Below are 23,905 nucleotides of genomic sequence, written 5' to 3'. Positions count from 1 at the left end.
CAGCTAGTCTGCCCTCCTCTTTTGCTGGCCAACTTCGGCCTCATGCTGACCAACCAAGCCCAATAGAGAGCGGACCAGGAAATGAGGGCTAACCCTTGTCCTTTTGCATGATTGCCTCCAGGCCCTTCATAGCCAGGCAGCCTAGTCTGCCCACAGTTGGGTCCTTTTCTGGAGCCCATGTACCCTTACAAATCCCTCAAGGCTGTACACATTTGCCCACTTGTTGGGCCTCCCACGATGGGTCTGCTTTGCTGCCCCTGTGATGACAAGAACTGGTCTACATCTGCTGCCCACATAGCACCCATACATGTTGCCTACATTGAAACAACTATTGCCCTTGTGGCAGCCCATAATGCCTTCGATCTTGCCTGCTCACGTGGCAATCCTGTCATATATATCTAGATGAATCGAGGAACATGCCCAAACTCATCCTCTAAAAACACAACACATACTGCAATTTCAACCTCACGACTGTCACTCACAAGGTTGAAAACCACAAACTCTGTCATGCATAGCAGACTAGCTACTATGGCATCCCCACCAACATCATCAACGCCAAACGGTGAGTGTAGACCATAGTATCAACATATGCTCTCACACATACATATCCACAAACCCACACATACTTGAGCAACCATTCATACAACGGTCTTCATATGGAGTTTCTGTCAGCACTTCAGAGGTGAAGCGGGCAAACTCAGCCATAACAAAGGCTAGCACAATGATGAGCCATCCTTGTGGCATACCAACCAACCTAACATTTCGCAAGAATGCCAGAAAAGGGGCGGCTTTTTCGCTGTGTGTGACCCTGTTCTTTACTCAAGATTTTTTTTTTTTTGGTCCTTGGCACTTCAGAAAGACGAGAAACATCCAATCCCATCCCGACCTTGACATGTCCAAATGTTTTACACCATATGCATTGTGAAATATCAAGAGATGTGGTTGAGAGTCCAACCTAAGGTTTGCCTACCTAGGAAAGAAGCTCGATGTGTCTACTTGGCCAACATGTTTGACACAAATAGCTGGCCTGCCAGCGATCAAATCCAAATCAGTGTTACAAAAAAACAAATGGGTAATGAGGAATGTTTATATAAGCAGCAAGGTCCCTGTTAGCAAGATTGGGAGCTCGTGGTAGCAAGCCAGAAGTTCCACTAGCAAGCTCCTGCAAATTCAAACAAAAGCGAGCTTTTTCTTTGCTGATGCCCTGTCCAACTACATTGAGGGGTTGATTTGATGGCTCACGACATCATGACGTCCATAGGTTCACCCTATTAAGAAAAGGAGATGAGAACAATAGTAGATCTTTCACATGTTTGTTGAACGGTTGTCAGAATGCAATGGAGCAGCAAAATGAAGCCGGAGAGCGAAAAAACGAGCTGTGTTATCACTCAAGTGCAAGAGAAAAGTATAGGTGAAAGTGATGGCACATCACTTTCAGTGTTAACCCTTAAACCTAGCTTGGTCAACCATCCATTTGGGTACCCTCAAACCCTAGCTCAATCAACCCATGGGACAAAAATTAAGTTATAGAGTTGACTTTATCCAAAAGACCAAATAATGCATGCACTACAAGGCCATACCAGGGGCTAAAACCTATCAAGGCCCTCTCCCATGCTATGGCTGAAGTGATACCTGGAAGTAATGCCATGGTTGCACATGTTCATCCAAACAAATGGAATCAAGTGTACACTTGCCGAAAAGCTTTAAACTTGGGTCATGAAGTCAGAAGCGCCTTGATGAAATATCTACCACATTGTCTTGTGTCAGAACATAAGACAAGTGAATATTCCCTGCTGACAGTCTCTCTCTGACATAGTGATAATGAACCTCCATAGTGAAACTCTGGATTCCACGCAATGGCTAAAGCACGCTAACTGTCACTTTAGATAGTAGTGGAAGATGTCTGACCAACATCAAGATCTACAAGTAGTTTCTGTAGCCAGAAACATCAGCTTCCAGCTAGAAGTAGCAACAACTGCAAGCTACTTTTTGCTGAACCAAGAAATGCATGAAGCTTCAAGCCTAACGGTCAGAGCAGCCACCTCTCCTTCTAAAGAAGATGGAACATCCAAGCTCTCTATAAGAACAAAGGCAAAAGTAGTTGCTGCTGCTGTAGAGGAGCGGGTAACCTTATCATTACTCTTGCATCCAATAGTGGCCTTTGTGCCACAATGATAGCACATTTGCTTCGCCTTCAAGGTGTCTCACTTTACATTGGACTTCTTCTCTGTGGATCGAGAAGAAAACCAATTACCTTTTCCTTTCTTGGTCTGCCATTTGTCCTATGGGGCAGCCAATGCCTCCACACCTCCACCCTAGGGAGATTTTTGGAAACACTCCTCTTGATCAAGATCCCTATGCACAATCTCCTCCCAAGTGAGAGTGTTCAGCCTCCTGCTAGTGATGAGACAGGAGTAAATTGCTGAATACCAGGAAGATATGTGGAACAGCAACGTGATGGCCATGTCCTTTGAGGAAATCTCCTTGCTTGCTTGGAGTACCTCCTGCTGAATTGCCTGCAATTTCTTGATATGATCCCACATGGTTCCTCACACGCATCTGGACTTTCAAGGAGACTCACTTCATCAGGAAGACCCTATTGTAGAAAGAAAGAAATTTTATTAGAGGGATGCCAAATGCTCCCGGATCCCCTTAATCAGCGTCATGTGCTAGACATGGTCAATTACCTGAGGAGTAAAATTTAAAAAAATGAAAGAGTGGACATGAGCATTTACCCAATCCCAGGCCAATGTCATTGCCTCATTCTGCTCAAAAATGCCAAGGTGCTCCGCATTTGGATCTGCCTTGCAACTCCCACAAGGATGAAGTCACCCAGGTAATTAGACTGTAGGACGGACTCCATCATAACTTTCCAAACCTTGCAGTTGTTTCCATCCAACTAACGGTCAACAGGAAATGATCCAGGACCTTGACTTGCTTCTCAGCCATCTCCAACAGACTAGCCATCTCAGAGGGGGAAAGGGATTGCTCTTGTGAAAGGGTGGGTGGCTGGGAAAGATGAGGAGGAGCTGCTACAACATCGCCTACTTCAATGGATCTTCGACTCCCTTGTTGTAGACACCTGCAACACACCTACAGCACATCACCTTCTTCCCAGACTGTCCATGCCTTCGAAACACCTTCAATAGTGGTTCAGCTTCTCCTCGTGCTGTCCACACCTTCGGAAATCAGCAGCAACTTCCATCTGCCCGTCACCTTCTCCTGGATCATGCTCTGATGTTATATGCGCAGTCACCACACCATCAAGACACAGGTGATGGTTTCATCCATGCACGATGCAATAAGGGTGGGTGGGGTATGAGCGGAAGCAATATCTCTGGACTGTTCATGCCTCGAATGCCCTCCAACAGTAGACTCAGAACTATCCACACCTCCAATGCTCTACAAGTCCAAGCTTTTAGACGACTTGCTTCTCTGATACTGTGCAACAGTGCAGCGGATATGCAAGCAGAAACTGAGAGCAGAACAAAAAACAGAAATAGCAAGGAGTGTGAATGGAGATAGATGGAAATGTGCAGGAGCGGTCAGGGAAAACTCTACATTAACTGCTGAGAAAAACCTCCACAAATGTCCTGACACAAGAGGGCAAGGGGCCCTATTTATATGGGGTGTTCCCCTGCTGACTGGGACACTTCTGGTTGGTCTAACCTGACCCAGGCAGTTTAACCTGACCAGACTGGTCAGGTCACCCGACCTGGTTGGGTGGCCAAATCTGGCCCCAACCCTCGCTCATGAGGCTGGCCAAATATCTCCCTTAACAACCTCCAAACTAGCCCTAATTCAGACGAATGTGCAGCCCTCCAACCAGCAATTAGACCTAGCAACGTGCCTTGGCTAAACTCCCAGCCACCTTGAAGAAAACAAAGTGACAAAGGACTCACACACTAGACCTCTCTCTCTATACAAGAGATGATTAACTCTAACAGAAGGAGTATGTGGTGTGGGAGGCTGACCAGGTTGAGTACCAACGGCGTCCTATCAATAACTTCCTTTCTCCATGACACCAACCCTCACCAGAGCCACTGTCCACCGTGATCAGCTAACTGGCAGATTTTGTCCTCCAGATAGCATATAGATTGTTCCGACACTTTGATGGACAGTTGTCTGATTCATCCACGGACAGGGATCCCCCCCTTGGCTCTCATGCAGGCAGTTATGCTAGGCTATTTGTACCCTTACGCAGAGACATCGGGTGTATTATACCTAGATGAGTCCAAGAACATGCCCAAACTCATCCTCTAAAAACCTGGCATAGTGCAATTTCAATCTCATGATAGTCACTCATAAGGTTGAAAACCATAAACTCCATCACACATAACAGGGACTAGCTACTATGACGTCCCCACTGACGTCATCAGCGCCCAGCAGTGGGTGTACATCAAAGTATAAACATATGCTCTCACACACACAAATCCACACACCCCTACATACTTGAGTATCCATTTATACAAAGTCTTCGTATTGAGCTCTGCCGGCACTACAGAGGTGAAGGGCTGTCATGTGCACGGATCGGTATCTGACGTGTACTAGGTACACAGAACTAGCTCAGGTTAGCCTGGGGAGGCTTAGAGCTAGGCAGGCTTGATTCTCGGGTTGAGTGGCAAGGGTACGAACTATTTATAGGTCTTCGCTATTTTTGGCGCCAGGGCCCGAGTCTATAAAAGAGGCCCAGGGGGTTCAGTTCTCAGTGTGCAGTTGGGAGCAAGTCTCGTTCCCAGGTGCTAGGTCTGATCCTGGATTGTGTCGCGGACGCGCGCCTGCATCTTAGCGTAGCCCAAGGCCCAGTGGCAGATCCAGGGCTTCACAGCGCCACCTGGTGGTATGGGACACCAGGCTGGTTGGGATCTGATTGGGAGTTCGTGCCAGTAGCTCAGCTCGTGGCTCGGGGGGACATCTCCTGATTCGGGATCACATCCCGTAGATGTCACGGTTGGGTGGTGAGCAGCCTGCTCAGTTCTGATGTTGTGTGTGGTTATTTTGCAGATCAGGGGTTTCAGGAGTGCTGGGATGTGTCAGTTGGTATCAGAGCCAACTCCTGAGGTAGGAACTTCTGATACGTGAAATTTGACGGATTTCTCTTCCAGGTATGCCCTAAAATTCGAGATTTCCTGCTGCGTTTTTGCTGTCTACCTGGGGTAGAAGGGGTGAGGAAATATCTAGAAAAGGAGGAAGAAGAGGAGTGAAATTGAATCGAAAATTCTGAAGGCTACAGAGAGAAGTCTGAGGGAGGAGAAGGAGAGCAGAAAGGAAGGAGAGTAGGGTAGAGTATGCGGGGAGTAGAAAGGACGCAGTTAGGCGAGGCTGTAGGGGCAGGACAGCCTGCGCAACAGGCTGACCACAGCCTGCGCAACAGGCTGACCACAGCCTGCGCAACAGGCTGCGAACAGCCTGCGCCTAGGGCTGCGTGCAGCCTGCGCAGGAAGAAGGGCAGGAGGAAGGTGCTTTTTGCGAAAAAAGCACCCCTCCAAAGTTGGAGGGGCTCAGGTGCTTTTTTCGTAAAAGCACCCCTCCAAAGCTGGAGGGGCTCAGCCTTCTTTGGAAGCCTAGCTTCCAAATTAGGCCGCCCTGCACCCTATATAGGTGGGGGCTGGGTGCTAGGCAACCCACAAGCAGCCCCAGTTTCGAGATCTTACCTTGAGATCTGAGCCAGCCCGCCTCGCCCTTCAGCCTGCGCCCAGTTTCGACAGCTTCTCTGCTGCAGCCCTTGCCTGCGTCAGCCCTGCACAGCTCCCAAGGTTCCGTACCAGTCCGTACAGTCACAGCGCCAGCCGTACAGCCTGTACGGACTGATTCGCTTGCTTTTGTACCTGCAGCTGCTCCGTACCGCAGCTGCGCCTGCACCTGCAGCCACCGTACGGACTGCGTCAGCAGCCGTACAGGCCACGTCAGCAGTCCGTACAGCCTCTATCGTTGACTGCGCATCCGGTTGCAGATTCGGGGAGGCACCCGGGCTCTTGGTCTTCCAGATTTCAGCATCCTTTCTGTCAGTTTTATCTGGGACGGTTTTCTTCTACTCCATCTCCCTCAGTGCTCCGTTTCAGTTATTTATTTCTCTCAGCCTGTAATCGAGTTAGTATTCAGCCATGTCTGATGCTCCGAACCCCGAGTTCACTATGGGAGAGCAGGAATTAGATTACACTCCAGTGGGAGAGGATGATCACGGTCTTTATGACGACCTGATCACTAAGAAAGCCTTCAGTGAGTTCACGACTGCTCTGGATGGTAAATTTGAGCAGGTCAACGCTAATCAATCGGGGTTGACACAGCAACTCCAAGGGATACAAGCTACCTTGACTCTTCTGGCTAGCACGGTTCAGGCACTCACGCATGTGGATGCCATGGCCTCCGTGCTAGGCCCGAATATCACTCCGGATCCCTTTCCAGGTGACCAGAAATCAAGAACAAAGGAGGTGGTTGACACTTGGCTGCACAAGTGGCAAGTTCACTTCCAATTTCACCCCTATCCAGACGAGAAAAAGATTCAGCTAGCAGCAGGGTTTATGTCAGGTAAAGCCTTGCTTTGGTGGAAAGAACTCCAGCCTAAGCCTGACACTTGGACAGAATTTGAGGGTATCTTCAGGAAGGAGTTCCTGAAGAAGGAAGATGACTATGATATCGTCGGCAAGCTCAAAGCCCTCGATATGTCAAAATTGAACTTAACTTTTGAAGTCTATCTTCAGAGATTTAGGGATCTGCAAACCAGGGCCACCAAAATGGATCCTGTAACCTTGTTAGGTTTTTTCGTGGATGGTTTGCCAGACTCCTATAAGTTACAGATTAAGAATAACAAGTGCACAACATTGCAGGAGGCCATGACATATGCACGCATATATGATGATACCATGGCCGGAACCAAGGCAACCACAGTTACCGAGACCAGCGGAAAGAACAAACGCAAGTTCTTTCAGCATGCGACTGGTATTGGGGAGACGAAGTCTACGGACAACGCCTCCAGGAAAAGCTTAACTCCTGCGAAGAATGGTAAGGCCCGTTTCCTTCGCACTCTTAGGCTCAAGAAAGAGGGCCGGTGTTTTTATTGCGAGGAGCGGGGCCACACGAAGAATGAGTGTCCTAAGCGGAAGAACCAGAGATTGGTGCTAGGACTGAAGCTCCAGGCAGGTCCGCGTACCGCAGCCAAGGGAGCCAACCAGGTTACGATGACAAGTATTTCAGTGAATGTCATTACCTGCCCCCTTTCTTGCAATTGTACCTTTAATACTTCGTTGTTTGGTTCCCATGATCTTTTCCGAGTTTATGGAGAAGTTAGGGACCAATGGGTTCACATTCTCTTTGATCCGGGCAGCTCTCACAATTTTGTTAATTACAAATTTGTGCAGAAGATGGGGCTGTCCACAGTACCTAGCGACCACACCTATGAGGTGCAGCTTCCAGCCGGGAAGCAGTTTTGGGATCGCAAGGTTGAAGCGCTTCCCATCCGGATTCAAGCCTACACGGGAGCTCTCACATGTTATGTTATGCATTTAGAGCATGTAGACTTGCTGATCGGGATAGAGTGGTTTAAAACCCACAATATCCAGATCGGATGGACGGAGCATACCCTTTCTTTTGAAGACAAAGGCACCCAATTTTGTATTCAGTGTGATAAGATTATCCCTTCTCAGGGGCCTATTGTATCTGCGATGCAGCTTCGGAATATATTGAACACTTCTCATTATGATGTCTATCAGTGTGTTTTGATTCCACTTTCTTCATTTATTGTTTCGGTAATTAACAAAAATGAATTAAGTGTGTTTGAACACCGAGAATTGAGAACGTTGTTAGATAATTTTAAGGACGTACTCCCAGCTCAACTGCCGGTAGGGTTACCTCCAGAAAGGGCAGTAGATCATCGCATAGATTTAGTCCCAGGGGCTCAACCTATCAGTGTACCACCTTATAGGATGAGCCAGGTAGAGGAGGATGAGTTAGCTATCCAGCTTCAGGATTACCTGAATATGGGCTATATCCGCCCAAGTAAATCTCCTTGGGGTGCACCTGTCCTCTTGAAAAAGAAGAAGGATTCTTCCTGGAGGATGTGTATAGATTATAAACGACTTAATAAAGTTACAATTAAGAATCGTTATCCTTTACCTCGTTCTGATGATTTGATAGACCGTTTGGCCGGAGCGAAGTATTTCACTAAGATTGATTTGCGCACGGGTTATCATCAAATCCGTATCTATACTAAACACATCGATAGGACCGCATTCCGGACTAGGTATGGTCATTACGAGTTCCTCGTATTACCTTTTGGTTTGACCAATGCTCCTGCTACTTTTCAGCAGATGATGAACGATTTGTTCAGAGATTATCTGGGCAAATTTGTTGTAGTGTTCTTAGATGATATCTTGGTATATAGTAAAACGCTTGAGGATCATATAGGACACCTTCGGGTTGTCTTACTTGTTCTAAGACAGCATAAGCTTTATGCCAAGATGAGTAAATGTGACTTCTTTATGAAGGAGATCATTTACTTAGGACACAAGATTTCTTCTGAAGGTATTAGCATTGATCTGGATCGTATCCAGAAGGTTTTAGAATGGCCTATCCCTCAGACTGTGAAACAACTTCGTTCTTTCCTAGGATTTACGGTATTTCTTCGGAAGTCAGTCCGTGATTATTCACAAATCACGGTACCCTTGACCAACATATTGAAAGGTCGTGGACGCAGGTCTACTCAACCGATCCCTTGGAATGATGCAATGAACAAGGCTTTTGAAACCTTGAAGTTATCTATCAAGGAAGCACCCGTTCTTGCATTACCCGATCCTACCCGGCCTTATGTTTTAGAGGCCGATGCGAGTGATTATGCGATTGGGGCAACTCTATTCCAAGAAGGTAGACCTGTAGCTTTTGAGAGTAAGAAGCTAGACGACACTCAGTATCGTTGGCCCACACTTGAAAAGGAACTTTATGCGGTAGTGTATGCTCTCAAGGTTTGGAGACATTACTTGTATGGTTCAAAGTTCCTTGTATTGACTGATCACCAGTCAATTAAGTATGTGTGTGATGGATCAGAATTGAGAGGAAGGAAAGCCAGATGGGCAGAGCTAATGCAGGATTTTGATTTCGAAATACGTTATCGTAAGGGTTCGTTGAATAGTGTGGCGGATGCCTTAAGTCGAGTTAAGTTTGTAAATGCTTTGTCATTTACGGAAATATCCTCAGACCTATTTCAATCCTTGAGAGGGCTATACGCAACTGATAGTCATTTCAGTTCTTATTGGCAGAGAGTCCAGGATGGGAGCTCCATGGTTGACCAGGACTCAGGGATTGTGCCACCTAGGATACAGGCGGCGGGAGGTCAGTGGATGATTAGGAACGGCTTGCTGTTCCGGAATGAAAAGATTTGTGTGCCTGATGTTCTGGACCTTAAATCCAAGATTCTCTGGGAGTGTCATGATGCTCCTAGTGCGGGACATCCAGGTATACATAGGACTCTGTCTCTTGTGAAGCATACCTTTTATTGGCCTAAGATGCGTGCATTTATAGAGAACTATGTAGTAGGTTGCCGAGTTTGTCAGGTTACTAAGGCTGAACGCCTTAGGAGCGCGGGCTTATTACAGCCATTACAGATTCCAGGTAATAAATGGGAGAGTATTTCCATGGATTTTATTACTGGTTTGCCTCGAACGCGCAAGGGTCATGACTCTATTTGGGTCATAGTGGACCGTTTGACAAAAATGGCTAGATTCTTACCTACAAGAACAACTATTTCAGCTGTTCAGTTGGCTCACGAGTTTGTGGACCACTTGTTCAAGCTGTATGGTTTGCCATCTGACATAGTCAGTGACAGGGACTCAAAGTTTACAAGTAACTTTTGGACACTTGTATTTGAGAAGTTGGAAACTACTCTAAGTATGAGTTCCTCGGATCATGCACAATCCGATGGCAGTACAGAGAAGGTCAACCAGTTGGTTGAAGACATGCTTCGGGCATATGTATCTAAGAGACAGTCTTCATGGGAAGATTATCTACCCATGATTGAATTTGCTTACAACAGTGCAAAGCATTCTAGTACAGGTTATAGTCCTTTTATGCTTATGTACGGGTTTCAACCTAAGTCACCAGTTATGGTTGGATTAAAAGGGATTCAAAATGATGCTGCTAAGAACTTCTTGCAAGACATGCAGGAAATGTTGCAGTTTGCCAAGGAGTCTATTAGAAGTGCCCAAGATCGGGACAGATTTTATGCTAATAGACATCGTTCACCTAGAGAGTTCTCTGAAGGAACGATGGTATATTTGAGAATTCCTAAGGAATCCAAGAGCCTAAGTACTGGTTTGGTTCCGAAATTATCCCCCAGATATTGTGGCCCATTCAAGGTCATTAGAAGAATTGGACCAGTTGCATATCGACTAGAATTGCCTCCTGATGTTAAAGTCCATCCAGTCTTTCATGTCAGTAGACTGAAAGAAGTATTGGGTGCAGATGATCAAATTGTTTCTCCTCATGACATTATAGAAGTTACAGATTTAACTTTTATTCCTCACGAACCTGAATCTATTCTTGAATTCCGTGAAAGACAGATTCGAAATCGTACTATCACGGAATACAAGATTAAGTGGAAGGATCGTGTTGAGGAGGATGCAACATGGGAGACATTACAAAACCTCCAAAGAACATTTCCCGATTTCTTACCGAACTCAGGAGTGAGTTCTTAGAGGAGGGGGAGTATGTCATGTGCACGGATCGGTATCTGACGTGTACTAGGTACACAGAACTAGCTCAGGTTAGCCTGGGGAGGCTTAGAGCTAGGCAGGCTTGATTCTCGGGTTGAGTGGCAAGGGTACGAACTATTTATAGGTCTTCGCTATTTTTGGCGCCGGGGCCCGAGTCTATAAAAGAGGCCCAGGGGGTTCAGTTCTCAGTGTGCAGTTGGGAGCAAGTCTCGTTCCCAGGTGCTAGGTCTGATCCTGGATTGTGTCGCGGACGCGCGCCTGCATCTTAGCGTAGCCCAAGGCCCAGTGGCAGATCCAGGGCTTCACAGCGCCACCTGGTGGTATGGGACACCAGGCTGGTTGGGATCTGATTGGGAGTTCGTGCCAGTAGCTCAGCTCGTGGCTCGGGGGGACATCTCCCGATTCGGGATCACATCCCGTAGATGTCACGGTTGGGTGGTGAGCAGCCTGCTCAGTTCTGATGTTGTGTGTGGTTATTTTGCAGATCAGGGGTTTCAGGAGTGCTGGGATGTGTCAAGGGCAGACTCAGCCATGACAAAGGCTAGCACTAAAGCAGAAAGCTAATCAAAAGGTAGTCCAAAACCTCTTCATTCAAGCTACAATTGCTTGTGAAGACTAAATGATTTCATTTTAGTCTCTCCCAGACGAGCATCTAAATCTAGCTGATAGGGCACACCGCAATATGGACGAAAACTTCACAAGATGAAATTTGTTATTCTCGTCTCAGACATCTGCTTGGGGCTATGGATGCCCACATTAGTGGCTCCACCCCTTAGCTTTTATTGTATTTTTTGTTTTCTTCAGTCTAATTGACCCTTTGGACTTTCAAAGACTATAATAAACTTTCTTTCTTTCTTAGAGCATAACTAGTGAGAGAGTGAGGTAAGTTGCACAGGCGCCTAGGCCCACCCTTGAAGCATCCATTACACCAGCTGCTTTGCTGGCCATCATGCAAGCAAACTCTGACATTATTTTCTTTCAATTTCTAAAAAATTTATACCATAGAGCCCTGAAAGATGGAGAGGGAGTTGGTAATAAGATTATGATTCCCAAATAAATGATGCCCGAAACTGGGAGTTCCATCAATACTAAAATAATTAGAAAACTGTGTGTGAAAATAAAAAACAATTCCTTGATTAACTATGAATAAGCCTATAAGAATTTAGCAAGTCAGTCATACCATTCAGTCAGTTACAAAAGGATCTGTCAATATGGGCTCTTACCCAGCACGAGGATCTCTAACAATCCTTTGAAGCCTTTGCACAGTCTCCACATTATGAGCAAACACATCCAATCCTGACTGAACAACAGCTGAAACAGCCTCCAAATCTCCTCTGAAGTCAGATGTCAAGCATTCTACAATGATTTCAGGCTTGAGTTCCTGGGATTTATAATGAAACACAACGCAAGTAGATGTACTCAATACAGTATCAACAGCACACAAGTAGAAGAGGACATGCAAAAAGTCATGAGGTACAAGCCAATCATAGGTAGTTTTGTACCCAACTGAAAGGCACCACTGTTTAGACTTGCAACCGACCTTCAAAGTCCTCACTGTGCGTGCAAAATGTCCACTTCCACCATCAATTAGGTCATCTCTATCCACACTTGTAAGCACCACATAACCAACCCTATCAAAAGCACAATTTCATAGCTTGTAAGAACATCACAGAAAATTGCAAACCACCTGAGGATTGGTCTAAACACAACTGCACATAGCATTGTACAACTGCATCCCAACCTTCATCTTGTACTCCAAAACCAAACTTTGAGGCGCAAGACATCAATTCTTGAAACAAGTAATGATTTCCAAAACAATGCTGATGCGAATCTTAATTGCAAGTCAAGATTTAAAAAAAGACAGAGAAAGCCAATCAAACATCCACATAAGATTACAAAATTGATCTGTGTTACAAAATTCTCTTACCCCCAGCTAGCTATTGCTTTAGCAGTATTCTCGGGCTCCAGGGGATCAGGTGGGGCAGGTGCCCTGCTCGTTTTGACTGCACAGAAGCGGCAACCACGGGTGCATGTGTCACCAAGGAGCATGATTGTAGCAGTTCCAATACCATCCCCTGCACCCCCAGCACCTCCTCCTCCGTTCCAACACTGTCTCCCACAAATCAGCCACAGCATATAAGCCAATCTAGAAAAAATCATTTGCACTAAAACCATCTCATGAGATGTCATGCTTACATTCAACTGAAAGCCTGAAAAGAATGGATCTACAGCATAATAATATGATCCATTGTGTTGCACCTCATTTGTGTGCCATAACTCTTCCAAAGGTTTCTAAATGAGAAGTGTGTTGACTAGAAAGCATTCTGATCTGATTAATATGTAAAGTTGGTGCGATCATCAAGTCTCTTTCAACTCTAGGTTATCAAAAATGGAAAAACAATAAGGTTTCATAAGTGGTCATAATGGTGTTCCCAAATGCAGACTCCAAACCCTCAAATATTAACTTGACTATTAGATTATAGTTTCATTGCTAGATAAAGCACATGCAGTTGGAATGGTAAGCCAACACGTGGATGATCCAAAGCATTGAAAATCTGCAAAAACAGATACTCCAGAACTTCAAAGGAGCACACCATATGGGATTACCATACAGAAAGCAACATTTGTTTATTGATTTTGATTATACTCGAGATGGGGGGATCAATGCCAAATACTATGCCATGTGATTGATTATCTTTGTCTTTCTTGCATTCATTGCTAGCATGTGTAGATACGAACACATTTTGCGAGCAATAGCAAGCACTGTACATGTATGTAGTGGTCAAATGTGGGCTACATGTGTGTTACAACATGGGCTGGTTTTTTATTAACCTTATTCCCTAGAGAGAAGTCAAAGCATCTCATTTGATGCACAGACATTAGTCCATGGTGAGGTCATTGAGAGGTGTTCAGAAGTGTGTTTGCCCCACCTGTGAGCCTTGTCGCCCTCATTGGGAACTTTTGCAATATCCAAAGGGGCATGACTATTTATACTCCTCCAACAGCTGCGATCTCACGCAAACCTGGCCCTAGATCTGGACAGGCTGGTCAGCCGGTCTCTATCTCTAGATCTTGTCAGACAGATCAGTTTGTAAACAACATCAGCCAACTATCTTTGGGAAGCGACAGACTACACCTCCATGCCGTTTTTTAGGGGCTCGTGTTCCACTCCTCTAGCGTTGCAATTCCATATCATTTTTAGGGGCTCATATTCCACTCCTCTAGCACCCAATTCAAGCCTTCAAAAGGCATACAGGGACGGGAAAGGCAGCAGCCCTTGGCATCTCTAATATTCATCAGCCTTCAGCCTTCCCTTGGCTGAAGTTTAGCCACGCACTTGACTGGTATTTTGTTGCACAGTCCTGTGCCCTTTCTGCCCACACTTGGTGGAGCTTGTACACGACATCTTTTGATGTTATCCTTGCTATTCTGTTCCAGATCTTAGTTATCCTCTTATGTGCACATGTTGTGAGAGATCTAGAGAGGTGAGAGGTTCCTTTGTACTACCACAAGGGTTTTACTACAGCCTAAGGACTAGCCTGGAACCCAGAAGCTGGAGCATTGATATGCACACCCCCTCAGTGTCAAATCTGAGAACTAATGAGATCCTGTGCCAACTCGCCAAAAAAGGTACCACTACATTCTTTTTGGTTGGGGAATAGACAAGTACTAAAGCTGGACTCTCTTTGTTTAAGCTTGAAACATTGGATTCTTTGCAAATAATAAATAAATCTAATTGACAAAGCTCAGATTGTCGAATCATCCTGAGAAGCACCAGTCTCTGTATCTCTGATGGGAGATAATGATGCATTCAAGTCCCTTGTGCACCTCAACGCAAGCAAATATTGCATCCATGTGACAGTCTTTAAAAAATATTAAATCTATGTCATCTTCTCCACATGGTCCACTCTTGAGATCAAATCATACATAGAGAAGTCCCTCCCTTTCTCCAAAAAGACATAGATGTTCGTGTCTGAAGGACTCATGAACAAGCCTATTGTACTCTTGGATGCATATGTATTCCTCGGCTGGAAGTCATAGGGCCTTTAATACCTACCTACGGCTCCATGCCACTTCGGCCTTTGTCCCACAAGCCAACCAAGCAAGAAAAGTGGCTCAAAATGTCACCATTTGCGACTTCTCATAAGAAAATAAAGAGTAATCTTTATTAGACTTGACTTCGGTCAAAGAATGGTGAAGTTAATTAACCAGGAATAAGTTTTATTGTTTTATTTTTGCCCTGCATTGGTAAAAAGGGACACCCACAAGGGACTAGAAATAGCCCAAGAACTAGGAATGCATGCATTTCACTAACCTCTAATGGGTTAAAGTGTTGGAATTTGTTTGTGCAATGTGTAGGACCCAAGAGAGTTCAAAAAGGACCCAAGATGGGGAGAAAAGCACAAAAAGCAGGTCCCACAAGGCTCTTAAGCAAGGGCAAGGGGGCACCTCTTTAAAAGAGGGCCCAGAAGATTAAAAAGGCACCTAAAGCCTCCAATTTAGGAAGAAAAGCATGAAAGCTTAGCTTTTATGAAAAAGTAGCTTTTAGAAAGTAGGCCCCAGCTTTTTGCTAGGCCTAGTAAATAAAAGAATTTGACCTCCCAGACGTATTCAGAATTGTACTCAATTCTATGCTCTTTCAAGAGCCATTTGTTCTATTGCAATAAAGACCTTCGGGGGGGTCCATCCCTTATTTATGGGCCCTAATACTGTGTTTTGCTCCTTACCCTTCTCTCCTAACACTCTATCTAATTGGTGATTCAACTTCCACAGCTTCAACACGTATCTCGAGAAGAGTACAAATTTTCCAGCGCCAAGTTACTGTGGTATCAAAGCGTGGTTTTGCTACTTTCCTTGGTAGCAACGGTCCACAGAAATGTCCGACAGATGCATATCAAGAGACCTCGGAAATCGCACCGGTTTGCACGTGCAAATCGGAGACCCCGGAAAGGGACGAGCGAACGGAACATCTTCAAGCAGTGGACGGAGCGGACGGAATACATCCGCGCAAGCGGATGGAACATCATCATCCATAGGCGCGAAAGGAACCGCAGACGGACGGAACTTCATCTGCAGGCGGACTCACAAACCAATGAAACTCAGAGCAAGCTTGCAAACGTGGGGTTTGCATAAACATGCATTTAATAGTTTATATTTTGCCTCATACCCAGACTAGTGGTTGAACCATACAACCAAGAGCCACACCCACCCATACTTCATCACGCATTGGGTCAGCTCCCATCTTCACCCGTAAGCGTTTACCTCCTTGAAAGGAGTAGGGGCTTTGCAGTTGATTGCTTTAGGCCCAATTAAGTTGATTCAGTGGGTTCAATTCTCCATCTTCCATATCATGGTTTCGGAGCACATGAGTTCAGCTACCAAAAGGCCCAATTCAGCGTCTAGATGATCCAGTAAGAAGCATTATCAGGGATCTGAAGATGACCTTAGTGAAGGCTTTGTGAAAGCAAAGATCAGGGAGCTTCAGTCTCCGAAGCAAAAGCCTCGATTTCAGCATCTATTCGAGGAGATGATGACCAAGCAAGTTTCAATATTGCCAAAAGAAAAGGTAGATCAAGAGCTATTCTCTCACCTCCATCAAAAGACCTCTCTAAGCATTCACATACTTCAAGGAAGTGTTTCTGGAGCCCTGCATCGCACCAGGAGTGTCATACTTCAAGAAAAAGAGAGAGGAGCTCAAAGCCTCACGGGAGATGAAGCCGAAAGCACGGAAGGAGATCTCCCAGTTCAAGCCCATCCTCTTCTAGTTCTTCTTCTTCTTCTTCTTCTTCTCCTTCTTCTTCTTATTCTTCTTCCTCTTCCTCTTCCTCTTCCTCTTCTTCTTCTTATCCCAGGGACGCTCTCGTCATAAGCGCAAAAGAAGGAGATCCAGATCTCGAAGCAAAGACTTCAAGGAAGGTGATAAGTCGGTCAAGTTCACTACTTTTAATGGAGAGTATGGAGCCACTCAAAATGCTTTACAGTTCATTCATCAATTTGACATAGCCTTCAAAACGGGGCACAATCGCAAGAAGTCCAAGTTAAAGATTGTAAGCCTTCACCTGACAAACAATGCCAGTGCTTGGTGGGGAGCTCTTCTAGTTGCAAAAGAGGCTCCAAAGACATGGAAAGGCTTTAAGAAGCAGTTTTATGAGCAGTTTTTGCCCAAGAATTTCTTTGATGATGTTTATACAGCCTGGGAAAGTGTGTGCATGGAAGCCTCTGACACCATCGAGACATATAGTCAAAAGTTTTGGACAGCTTATCTTCAAATCACACCCTTCAAAGAAATTTCAAAAAAGACGAAGCTTCGAAAGTATCGAGCAGGATTGCTTCCCAACATACGAACTTGAGTAAGCATTGATTCAAAGAAGACGAAGCTCTGAGATTTGATGCATTCAGCTTCCATGGTTGAACTGTTAAGGGAAGACCTCCTTCACCATATGGTAGAAAAAGGAAGGGTGTGGATACTAGCAACAGGGTTGTGGCACCAACCCAAGGTTTAAAGAGATTTCAGCCTCAGAAGCTGAGGGGCCCATTCAAGCCCTTCAAAGGGAAGTCAAAGTTTGCTCCAAAACAGATTGAAACCTTCCGAAAGGAGGGTAAGTGTTTCCATTGTGGAAAAGAAGGGCATATGGCTACCCAGTGCCCCGAAAGGCCTGCAGGTCCAAGGGAGCAAAAAATGCCAAGAGAACTGCCAAAGCTTCTGGCGGGAGGAGTGCCAGATATGTTGGGCAAAACCACAGAACCAGGAAACCAAGAACTTTGCCTCGGGTAAAGTAAGAGATCAGAATGCCTTAATTCTTTTTTCTCCAGGGGTTACTGATGGGACCCTAGAGGAGGAGGTTTATGTTGAGCAACCCCTAGGGTTTCATGTTCCAAGGTCCACATCACAGGTCTACAGATTGAGGAAGGCACTATACGGGCTGAAACAAGCCCCCAAAGCATGGTACCAATGGATAGATCAGTTCTTTGACAGGATTGGGCTCGAGAGGAGTCCTTCTAATCCCAACCTCTACTTCTTCATTGAGGGAGGGATGATGCTAGAAATCATTTTCTATGTGGATGATCTCATGCTCACAGGGAATCACAAGTACAGAATAGCCCAAGTCAACAAGCTGCTTATGACAGAGTTCGAGATGTCAAACTTGGGGCTGCTCCACTACTTCCTTGGTATTGAGGTACTCTGCGTGAGAGTATTTTCATTTGTCAGGAGAAATATTGTCATGAGCTGCTTAGGAGGCTCCAAATGGAGAACTGTAAGCCTACAGTTACACCGATGGAGGTTGGGCTGAAATTCAGCATCCATGATTCATCAACATTGGTGGATGCTGGACGTTACCGGTGGTGGTTGGTAGGGAGTCTTCTCTACCTTACCAACACTCGGCCCAACATCTCTTTCTCCATTGGAGTCTTATGCAAGTTCTTTGCCGAACCCAGGGAGGCACACTAGAGAGCAGGATTAAGAGTACTACGGTACCTATAGGGTACTAGTACCTAAGGCATTACCTACACCTCAGGCTTGGGCCTTGGGGGTTTCTGTGATTTCGACTGGGCCGGGGACTTCAACACTCGGAGATCCACTACAAGCTCCATTGCCCTCTCATCGACGGAGGCGGAGTACAGGGATGCATGCACCGCAGCATGCAAATCTTTATGGCTCAAATGGATCTTGGAGGATCTGGACCAGACACAAACAGAGGCAACCGTGATCCTGTGTGACAACCAAAGTTGCATGGCGATTGCAAAGAATCCGGTGTTTCACACCAAAACCAAGCACATTGAGGTTCACTACCATTTTGTTCGAGAGCTCATCATCGATGGCATTGTTGAGCTGATGTACGTCCCCACCGCCGACCTTGCTGATGTTTTCACGAAGGCTCTCCCTTGAGAGCAACTGGAGCATTTGATCACACGCATGGGTATCGGCCCACCATTGGGTCATTAAGAGGGATGTTAAAATTCGTGGTTAATGCCCCACATGTTTTGCCCCCCCATTTATGAGAAGGGCAAGGGGCTTAGGCGGTTAGAAGGGGGAGTGATTGAGAAAGGGTCACCGACTAGTCAAAGTCAATGGTCCGTGGCCAAGGTCAAAGTCAATGGCTGGTAGTCAAGGTCAATGGCCGGTGGCCAAGGTCAATGGTCGGTGGTCAAGGTCAATGGTTGGTCAATGGTCGGTGGCCAATGTCAATGGTCGGTGGCCAAGGTCAATGGTCAATGGTCAATCCCCCTTTGTGGCCTCTCGCCTCTATTATATAAAGCCCCCTTCCCCCTCACTATCATATAGCACTCAGACCTTCAGCCTCTCAACACTGAAGCTGATCCAGCAGCGCGCACTTAGTAGGAGAAGGCGACTTGTCTAGCCCACCGTTGGTGGAACAAGATTGCAGCAACCGCTGCCCTTTGTAGCTGTTCCTCTTGCAGCCTTTAGCCCTTCATTCTAGAAGGAAGAACTTGTTCAGTTTTGCCATCTCCTTTGTTACTTTGTTGCTGCACTTTTGTTGAGTTGTTTTCCAGCAAACCATGCCCTTGAATGCCAGTTCTCAAGTGCTTGGCCAACGAACTTACAGCTCATTAAACTGTGATCCAGATCTGTTCTTAAGTGTAGTCTCATACGCGGCTTTAAACTTTTATGCAACTTTGATTGTGGTTTCTCAGTCATCTCAGATGCTGGTCTGCTGCCGATCAGGGTGTAGATACAGCGGATAACAAGAGTCTCCAGCGCAAACAGCTCGTAGCCCGCCAAACCTTTATTCAAAGAGCCTTTTTTCACTGTGAACCTTGCAGCAATTTGCTTTGTGTCGTTAACTGCATACTATCTCCGTCACCATGGGAACTCCTGATCTCCGCATGGGGCTTGTATGATCTGCACCCAGATCGGATTACCTCTAGTTTGGGGATGATTCATTGTGAAAAGGAACAGCATTACCGTTTCCTCTCCCGACTCTATTAAAGGTACTTACGATAGTGCTATCGGGAATTTTGGTGTGCCCTCAAAATCCCAACTCATTCGGAATACAACATAAAACTAGTCGGGGACAGCTGGAAAACGAAATTCAAGGTTTTGACAAGAAGCATTGAAGGAATGATATGCTCCTCTTCACGAGAGAAACCCCCTTTCTTTAAGTTGGGGAGGAGGTGATTGGCCCAGCTCAGGCGGCAGCTTTTACCACATCAAGAGAGTCACGAGTACCTCTGCATGGAATTCCAACTGCCTTAGTGCCTGGTTGATTTTCGATGATCTCCACCCCTCACCTCCGCCGTCGTCTGTTGAGACACATCCAGAGTACTGCCTTGCCTTCCGCCTCCCTACTTGCTTTCAAATCAGCTCACTCGGTTGCCCAGTGCCCACTTCGATCTCCAGCAATACCCAGCTGAGCCAGCTAGAAACTAGAGGGCTGCAGGGCCTAGCCTCTCCAGGCCACCCTTTTTTTGGATTTTATGCTTTTTTCATTGCGTAAAGAGTGAGGACAACAGGGTTGGTTTTGTGTTGTATGTGTGTGTGCCTGTGCACCGGCATGTGGGGGGGGGGGGGGGGGAGAGGCAAGGGGGAGGGAAGGGAACATGCAGAAGAGAGCAGTGAACGCAGCGAGGTATGGGGGCTCAGGTCGGGGGCAGGCGGCCAACATGGTTTGGGGGGCAGAAAACAGCACAGGGGAAGGATACTGCAGTGGGCATAGTAGGATCAGGGAAGGGGGTTTGGGGCAGTCAAAGTGTGGAGAGGTGGGCACAGAAAACATGGCGAGGTGGACTGGAGAGCGGGCAGAAAGTGGAGGTAGGGAGGGCAGGGAGGGCAGAGAGGCAGGGGCTGGGAAGGTGAGGGTGAGCAGGGAGGAGGGCAGCAAGGTTGCAGGGAGCTACAGGGTCACTTCCCCTAGACACATTTTATTTCCTCCTCCTGAACTTCTTGGAATCAACAGGTACATCCATAAGGCTCAAAGTACGCCAATGCGTGTACTGCATCACCAAGCTTGGGAAGCAAGTCCAAAAATCAGAAACTGCTATAGGGCAACCAGGGTGGATGGAGAACTCCAAAAACTACAAGAGGCTGACACCCTCCTCCAGACACCTTCCCAGAGAGATGCTATAGAAGCATGACTGCCGCAGAAGTTCGTGGTGCCACAGGCCCACAGAAAGAAACATATATAATACATAAACTCATCAAATAAAGTCAGTCTTTCTGCTGAGCCAGGGATCCAAATACAGCCATGCTTGCTTGAGCAGCTGCTCTGCGACAGACACAATGAATGGAGGCCTCCATCTAGATGGCCACACACCAGCTGGCACATATGTAAATAGGAGTGGACACCTAGTTAGCAGTCAGGGCACAATGGAGTAACACATCCTTCTAGACTGTGCAGCCTATAACAACAAAGTCTGCCACATTCTGGATGGCCATGACCAGTCTCCACCTTCTTCTAGATTAGTCATGTGAATGCTATGTGGCCCATATATTGCCCGAATCATGGAGACTAGGAAAGAACTCCTCAACCACCTGTGAGGCAGCACCCATACAACTAGCAATAAGGGTTGCTTTCACATCATAAATTACTTTTTGCTACGTAATGATGTCTTTGGTCCCATAGGTTGTGTAGAATATCCAGTGGTGTCATGATGATCTCTCTCACACATCCAAAAATATATCCCTCACAAATCAATGACACATGAAGGCTCATACAAAGAAGAAAATAAGGTGGCCCAAGAGATGGAGAACAAATGGACACGATTATAGCAAAAAGCAAGGTGGCAATAACCGACTCAGGGACTAACTTTGGCAAATCCTCAGCAGAAATTGGACTTCTACATGAAGGGAAAATCCATGAAAGAAAGTACATCAATGTTTAAAACAAGAAATAGAGTAAGGACTGCACTACGTGACCTTGACGTAAAGACATGGAGATGGAAGAAGATCATCTTGGAAGACCGGATTTCAAGAATGTGTGGCGTGGAAGAGGTTGAAAATGAAGAACGTGTGTACGAAAAATAGGAACAATCAGTCAGTGAACTGATCTCGAAAGCATCTATAAGCCCGTCAAGCAGCCAGCCAAACAGTTTGGGAAGTACATTGGTCATGTTCTAAACTGCAGGAAAAGAATCACAGAATGATAATTTGACATTCATTTTCTACATGTGGCAACAATCTGAATTTTCTGGAAGAGAGATTCCTTGTATTCCAAGGGCCATAAGCATTTCATTTCTCTCTGCACTAAGCCCTCTCCTTCTCTCCCTTTTGGTAGCTCAGTGGCAAGAATGTGTGTGCGTGGCTTCAATCACCGTCTCATACTCCCTTGTGGAGATATGTGCTGTGACATAGAAAGCTGCTTCTTCTACATCAAGGCCCGAGGTCAGCCAGAATTAAATCTGGACCGTCCGATCAAAAGCAATTCCTACGCAGAATACCCCTCGGATACCCTACCTTAAAAATCTGGACACGTGTCGGTCACATTCGCCAGCACGACCAATCACCTGCCTCCCTCGGGACCTTGAGGCTCGGGAAATGCCTGTGGTCGGCATTTCCCAGCCGGGAAGTGGCCAGACGCTCGTTCCAGCCACTTCCCGGCCGGGAAATCCCTCCCCCGGGCATTTCCCTCAGAGCTTCGTATGCTACTGTATTATTCTACGGGCCTCTTCCTACTTTTAGTGAAACTAAGAATCTGTCTCATTTGCGTGTTCCAACTCATTTTTCTTTCATAAATCTATTTCATACTGCTGCTGCAGTTTTTGGGATAAGTTTCCTTTGCTGCTGATTTTGGATATGAGCGGCTCGGATAAAGCAATGCACAATGAGAAAAAGAGTTCACCTCTCCTATGTTCGGGCACTGTGCTTCTTCGCAAACTGTGTTAAGCTTCAACGTGGAAAGCGATCCCTTGAGCTCTGTATATCTGTCTCCTTGGGGTGCCCTCTGTCTCAACCAGTCCGGCTTTTTCACACTTAAGTCACGGCCTGTGTGTGGTCCCGTACCTCCCGGGTATGCTTTCCTCGACTTCACTTGAGACTCAAACAGAGTGGAAGGATTCGGAGAAGCAATTGAACTTGAATCGGCCTCGTTACTTCGTTCAATTGAAGTAGAAGGCATGTTATTTGACGAAACAATGGAAAGCGTGCAAAGCATGGGTGCTCGAGGAAGCTTCGATCTAGGAACCGGATCTCCCTGTAGAAATGACGAGGTAGCGCCAAATCGGGAAGGGGACTGGGGAAGATGTGGAATTGGAGACGCCATTTGAAAACTCTGAGCTCGACTTGCGGCAAGGTGTCAACAGAGGTTCTGATAACCAATCCAAATCCAGGAAATTCGGAACGATTGCAATGGACCGAGAATGTTATATATTGCGATAATGTCGTTCAGCAAAGTATCATCCTCTGTCCTGGAGCATCAAAGTGATATGAATTTGCGAACAAGCTAATTGTAAGACAAAATGTGCAAATTACAGCATCAACGTGATATGAATCAGCGAGCAAGCTAATTGTAAGACAAAATATGCAAATTACGCGAAGCCATCCAACTAACTACAATCAGAAAGGGCAAGGGAGGATCTGATGAGAGTCAGGAGCTCCCGACATGCAGCATTAGGCGTGAGCAGGATGCGAATACAGAAAAGCTGAAACGCCAAAACGAATCGGACAGCGAGATTACCGATGAAAAGACGATAATCAGGAAATGCCTGAAGAGTGATGAGAAGCTGTTGATGAAAAAAAACTTGAAGCTGGTGCTTGTAAGGGAAGCTTTGGTATGTGCATGCAGGGAAGGCCTTGTGATCGATTGATGAAAGGTTGATGATGATGATCTTGCAAAAGAATTCAAGGTAAGTGGTGACGTGGAAACATTTGGAGCTAACTCCAAAGTTTTTGAGCCCAACTCCAAAGCTAACTCCAAAGTTTTTCCCCCATCCTCAACGCTTTTGGCCTGCCCTCTCTCTCTAGCCTTCTCAATCGTTCTCATTTTGTAAAGCACAAATTGGAAATTTTTAGGATTACGTTTGCTTCTACAATAGGTGTGATGCTTTGATTGGCTGCCGTCAAGTGGGAGTTACGCGCACTGATGGCTTTGAGACGAGTTTGGCAGTGAGCATTGAAGACTTAGGGCCCCTCGTTTTATCCCAAAAATTCCCAGAAGAACACCACATCCATGCTCATATTCCTAGCTTTCAAAGTGTCCAAGTCAAGGGGAAATCATAGAACATCACTCGAAGATGAAAACAAAGGG

The 23,905-nt window shown here is 46.1% G+C and overlaps 1 protein-coding gene across 2 annotated transcripts in view; it reads right to left on the bottom strand.

The window, feature by feature from the left end:
- The window catches only part of LOC147900546 (Radical SAM superfamily protein), a 31,080-nt gene extending 7,560 nt beyond the window's left edge, over window positions 1–23,520 (bottom strand). The window contains exons 1-5 of one of the 2 annotated variants that reach the window (XM_087376860.1): window positions 23,336–23,520; window positions 22,502–23,066; window positions 12,631–12,812; window positions 12,244–12,334; window positions 11,927–12,084 (exon numbers count right to left, since the gene is read on the bottom strand). In XM_087376860.1, coding sequence (XP_087232986.1) covers window positions 11,927–12,084; window positions 12,244–12,334; window positions 12,631–12,812; window positions 22,502–22,921 — 851 coding nt within the window. In that variant the 5' untranslated portion in view covers window positions 22,922–23,066; window positions 23,336–23,520. The remainder of the gene's footprint in view (window positions 1–11,926; window positions 12,085–12,243; window positions 12,335–12,630; window positions 12,813–22,501; window positions 23,067–23,335) is intronic. The other variant, XM_087376861.1, reaches the window with a different exon arrangement.
- Window positions 23,521–23,905: the final 385 nt, after the last annotated feature.

Source organism: Dipteris shenzhenensis, chromosome 7, assembly GCF_047967505.1.
Source record: "Dipteris shenzhenensis isolate YYH24624 ecotype China chromosome 7, Dip_SZ_1.0, whole genome shotgun sequence".
In the NCBI taxonomy this organism is placed as follows: Eukaryota; Viridiplantae; Streptophyta; class Polypodiopsida; order Gleicheniales; family Dipteridaceae; genus Dipteris; species Dipteris shenzhenensis.
Note: the sequence above shows the minus strand (reverse complement) of the source record. Positions and strands in the feature narration are given on the sequence as shown.